At 44.3% G+C, this 5,383-nt stretch overlaps 1 protein-coding gene across 5 annotated transcripts in view; it reads left to right on the plus strand.

The window, feature by feature from the left end:
* The window catches only part of Rnf214 (ring finger protein 214), a 37,492-nt gene extending 33,100 nt beyond the window's left edge, over positions 1-4,392 (plus strand). For 3 of the 5 annotated variants that reach the window (XM_028866448.2, XM_037207537.1, XM_028866446.2), the window contains exons 11-15: positions 451-827; positions 935-1,067; positions 1,492-1,596; positions 1,880-1,975; positions 2,917-4,392. In XM_028866448.2, the coding sequence (XP_028722281.2) occupies positions 451-827; positions 935-1,067; positions 1,492-1,596; positions 1,880-1,975; positions 2,917-2,982 (777 nt within the window). In that variant the 3' untranslated portion in view covers positions 2,983-4,392. The remainder of the gene's footprint in view (positions 1-450; positions 828-934; positions 1,068-1,491; positions 1,597-1,879; positions 1,976-2,916) is intronic. The other 2 variants (XM_028866450.2, XM_028866454.2) reach the window with 1 other exon arrangement.
* Positions 4,393-5,383: the final 991 nt, after the last annotated feature.

The following is a 5,383-nucleotide window of genomic DNA, read 5'->3' on the forward strand; positions in this document are numbered from 1 at the left end:
ACTTTAGGTCACTGTCTTTTAAGATTCTTTTTTTTCTTAAGACAGGGTCTTACTATGCATTTCTGGCTGGCTTGGAACTCACTATGTAGACCAGGCTGTCCTTAAATTCACAGAAATCCACCTGCCTCTTCCTCTTTAGTGCTAGAATTAAAGACATGTATTATTACACCCAGCCTGCTTTCTTAAAACAGGGTCTCTCACTGAACCTAGAGCTCAAGGATTGGCTAAACTGGCTGGCCACTATAGGGATCTGCTTGACTCTGCCCCCACATCATTGGGTTACAGATATATGCCCTCTATAGGCCTTTACATGGCTACTGGGATGTGAACTCAGGTCTTTATACTTGCAAGGCAGGTACTTTACCAACTGAACCATCTCCTTATCCCTTGCTCCAGTTCCTAATCTTTTTCTCCCCATCTCTTTTGTCCTCCACCTCTTCCCCTTTGCAGGCAGATTTCATGCTTCAAGTATTTCAGCCCAGTCCCTCTCTGACCCCTCGGATGCCCTTCTCTATTGGGCAGGTCACAATGCCTATGGTCATGCCCAGTGCAGATCCTCGCTCTTTGTCTTTTCCAATCTTGAACCCTGCCCTTTCCCAGTCCAGTCAACCATCCCCACCTCTTCCTGGCTCACATGGGAGAAATAGCCCTGGCTTGGGTTCCCTGGTCAGCCCTCATGGTCCACACATGCCTCCTGCTGCCTCCATCCCGCCTCCCCCAGGCTTGGGCGGGATTAAGGCTTCTACTGAAACTCCCCGGCCCCAACCAGTAGACAAACTGGAGAAGATCCTGGAAAAGCTGCTGACTCGGTTCCCACAGTGCAATAAGTAAGTGCTCTTAAGGATCAGTTCAGGTATCTGCCAGAGAAATATTTGTGGTTGGAAATAGGGAGCTTAGGGGGATGTTCCCCATAAAGATGGATGTTCTTTCTCAGGGCCCAGATGACCAACATTCTTCAGCAAATCAAGACAGCACGTACCACCATGGCGGGCCTGACCATGGAAGAGTTAATCCAGCTGGTAGCTGCACGGCTGGCAGAGCATGAACGGGTGGCATCGAGCACTCAGGTAAGAGGAGCTACAGGGAGAGAACTTAGACCTACTGAGAGGTTGAGGAAGAAGCCAACTTCAGAAAAACGGGGAGTGAGGAGCATCAGAGCAAGCGGTATCTGGTCTGCTCTTTTCATTGTTTAAAGTGAATGATTTCTTCTTGTGTTGTTGTTTTTTAAAAATTATTATTTTCTGTGTGTGTGTGTGTGTTTGTGTGTGTGTGTGATGTATTTTCACGGGTACATGTGTGGAAGTTCGAGGACAACTTGTGGGAGTCCATTTTCTTCTATCATGTGAGTTCCAGGAATTGAACTCAGGTCATTAGACTTGCGTGCAAGAACCTTTACCCACTGAGCCATCCTGCTGGCCCCAGTTTCTTTTTTGATACATGCTCTGTTGCTCAGACTCTCTTCCCTCACTCTGAAATTATTTCTACCCACAGCCACTTGGTCGGATCCGGGCTTTGTACCCTGCTCCTCTGGCCCAAATCAGTACCCCAATGTTCTTGCCTTCTGCCCAAGTTTCATACCCTGGAAGGTCTTCACATGTAAGACTCTTTTCTTTTAACACTGGGATGTGGAGAAGCGCAGGGTGAGGAGGGAGTGGGTTACAGGTAAGAATGCTAGAGGAAACCGTTATCTCCACAGCAGAGTTGTTGGCAGCCCTCCTGGGAACATGCTGCAGACTCTAGGCAAGAATCTAGGTTTGGACTCATATTTCTTTTGCTGAAGAATAGTTTTGCTCCATGGAACTATCGGATAGAGTCATGGGCATAGCAGGCAAGGTAATCCGGAGGTTGGCCAGCTGTGACCAGCTCTCTTGTCCCACAGGCGCCACCCACCTGTAAGCTGTGTCTGATGTGTCAGAAGCTTGTCCAGCCCGGTGAGCTGCACCCGATGGCCTGCACCCACGCGCTGCACAAAGAGGTAGATCCTGCCGCTCGTTCTTGTGCTCTGCTTGCTCTCACAGCTGAGGCCATTTCTCTGGAGTAGTTTACTAGGTTAATTCCCATCATTAATGTTTAGTTACGAAGTTTTTAGTCACTTGTGGACTCACCATCGGTAGAGTTCAGAATCTGCAGCTAGGATGTCATAGCTTTTAATCCCATTTTCTGTAGGTGACTAAATGCAGTTCATAGTTAAACACTGATAATCTTTTTTCTTGGTTATGCTTTGCTTTAGCTGAGAGGAGTGATGGGGCCTGATTATGAGATTAGTAACTCCATTAACGGAGTAGTTTGAAGGCCTGCCTGTCTGCTATCTTCACTGACAGACTCACAAGTGACTCCTGCTAACAGCAGGGTGATTCTTCTTAACCAGTTTGTTTTGTTCATTTTGTTTTTCCAAGAAGTAAAAACTGTACTAACATCTAAATTCTTTTAACTCCTTATATAGGTAAGGATGACTTTGAACTTTTTTTTAACCTTGAACTTCTGATCCTCTTGCTCTCACCTCCTATGTGCTAAGATTACAGGTGTGTGTCACCATACCTGGTTTATGTGGTGTTCTGGCTCAAACCCAGAACTTTCTGTATGCAAGGCAGGCACTCAGCCCAGCACCTACATTCTAGATAAGAAAAAGCCCTGGTGGCACACATTATTCATACATGGAGTAAATGTTTTTTTAATGGTGGAAAAAAAGACACCTGTGGTTATCCCCTGGCCTCCATGAATGTATGCATCTACACAAGCATATTTTCATACTAACATAATATGCAGAGAGATCCCACTGAAATAGCCCTGCTAGTCCATCCAGCCCTTGTGAAAACTTTTGAGAGTTAGATCTCGTGATCTTTATAGCACTCTCTGCTAACTTTACTTGGGTTTCCCAGCAAAGTCTGAGGTATATGTGTGTCTCTTTCTTTCCAGTGTATCAAATTCTGGGCCCAGACCAACACAAATGACACTTGTCCCTTTTGCCCAACTCTTAAATGATGGACCCGACTGGGGAGGAAGAAGAGGAGAAACCGATGTGAACAGGAAACGCGGGTTCAAGATTTCTAAAACTCTATATTTATACAGTGACATATACTCATGCCGTGTACATTTTTATTATATAGGTAATGTGTGTATAGAAAGTCTGTATTCAAACGTTCGTAATGAAAGTATGTATATAATGCAGATATACCCTGTTCCCCCTCCTCTTGCAGTTCTTTTTGGGGTTGCAGACTATAGGGAATATGACATTTAATTTGGCCTTGAAATCACGATCCCTGCCTAGGATTGTTGTCTAACCCATTTTAGAAAGCTGCTGTTGCTCTAAGGCCATCCTGCTTTGGTTTGGCTCAGCCTCTAGTCCATTTCTGTAAGGCTCATGTATGCAGAATTGAAGCCTGGTGCTCACCTGCTGTCCAACCAGATGCCTTGCTTTGCAGGGGCCTCCAGAAGCTTTGGTGTTGTTTTAGCCACTCCAATGATAAAATGATTGAGGGGGAAAAAATGTAACTCTGATAGTTTGATTTTTTTTTTCATTGAACATTTTACTGTGTTAATGCTCATTATTTATACATTGATATCAGGTATACAGGATATTGTTTTATGTCAGTAAAATCCACAGTCCAAGAACATAATCAGGTTCCATTCCTCCCACCATCTTCTGTCTGCTCTGTTTCCTGGAGAGAAAAGCACAATTCATAGAATTTTCCCTGGGCCTAGCAACCGTCCTTTGTTGTCACTGGCTTGGCCTCCACTGATCAATGACAGACCAGCCTTGCAGAGTGCTCACCCTTCCCATTCTTCTGGTCTCCTAATCTAGCTATCCTCTCCTTCAAAGGTTAAGGCAGTTGGTTCACAACCAAGTTGTTTGGTGACCTTGGGTGAGCTCCAGACAGGCACTGGGGTGAGATGTCTGTGCAAAATTATTTGCAGAATAATCATGGGATGTTGGATTTTCGTTTGTGAAACAAGGAAGCTATGGGGACACCTTCCCTGTCTGGGATAAAATGGAGACATGAGATGACGGGGTGGGGCTTGACAGTCACAGCCATGTTCTGTAGATTCCCATCTGGAGGGAGACGGCTCTCCTCTGCTTATGCAGCACGTCTGGTTTTTGTCTGGGACGTCTGTGGCTTAGAGAACCTGGAGTCTTTTATCTTTAAAATCTTTATCTTTACTGCTATAGTAAATGGCTTTAATTACCTTCTTTTTTAGCATTAAACAAGTGTTAACCAAGGAAAAAGAAATTGGATCTGGGGGAAGGGCAACATTATGTTACCAACAATTGATGTTTTCCCATTCTGGAACTGGGAAATGCTTGTTGAATCTAGCAATTTGTATTAGGATAGCAAAGACTTTCTCCTTTCTGAGCTAACTAAATTCTTTTGTTTTTTTCTTCCTTGCCTATGAGCTTATGGATGAATTCTTTTCTTTTGCCTTATTTGTCCAGGTTGATTGACAAGCATATTTAGGGAACTGGACTTCCCAGGATTACCTTGGCATCTTAAAAGGGGAATGGAGTGGCCTGAGTACTCAACTTTTTAGAGGTCAGGTGACCTACTTTCTTTGGTTAATTAAGTACTTCTGTCTTCTTGTCTCCAGTTTGGTACTGTCTTGAACAGAAAAGATGACAAAATGGAAGACGACTTCCTTTGTTCTTTTCATGTGGGGGATTCATTTTCTGTCTTAGAAGCTTAAGATTGTTCTCGCCCTTCAACTGTGCAGCAGCCTGGCACAGGCTGTGTAGAACCTTTCAGTGTCCCCTGAAAACTGTAAATTGGAAGTGAGTATAAAGAATATTGTGTCTAGCCAAACATGGTGACACAAGCCTGTAATCATGGTGTTTGGGAGGTGGACAAAGGAGGGTCAGGAGTTCAAGACTAGTCTGGGCTACATGAGACCCTGTCTCAACACCTCCCACAAAAAAAGCCCCACACAGACACACATACATACACACATATATATGGTTTCTATCGAGGAGTGGTGGTACACACCTGTAATCCCAGCACTCAGGAGGCAGAGGCAAGAAGGTTGCTACAAGTTCAAAGCCAGCCTGGGCTACATAATGAGATACTGTCTCAAAAAAAATTTTTTTTAATTACTCTTCTTTTCCAAAAAACATCTTTGAAGCTAAAATAGTAGAGAGAAAAAGAGCAAGGATAAATAGCAAGCCCCAGGAAGGCTCCATTTTGAAGAATGGGTCCCTGCAGCTGGAACCTTGTCAGTGTGGCTCTATTCCTTGCAGTCAAAAAAACAGTCAAAAAAAACTCTCAAATTTTGCATCCCTGTTCCCCATCACTTCTGCCCACTGGGCCTCAATGGTACAATCCATGCAGACCAGTGGCAAAAGCCCACATGCAGTGTGGAGATAGGCCAGTAATTTTTCAGGAGACTTTAAAAA

Source organism: Peromyscus leucopus, chromosome 7 (assembly GCF_004664715.2).
Source record: "Peromyscus leucopus breed LL Stock chromosome 7, UCI_PerLeu_2.1, whole genome shotgun sequence".
Taxonomy (NCBI): Eukaryota; Metazoa; Chordata; class Mammalia; order Rodentia; family Cricetidae; genus Peromyscus; species Peromyscus leucopus.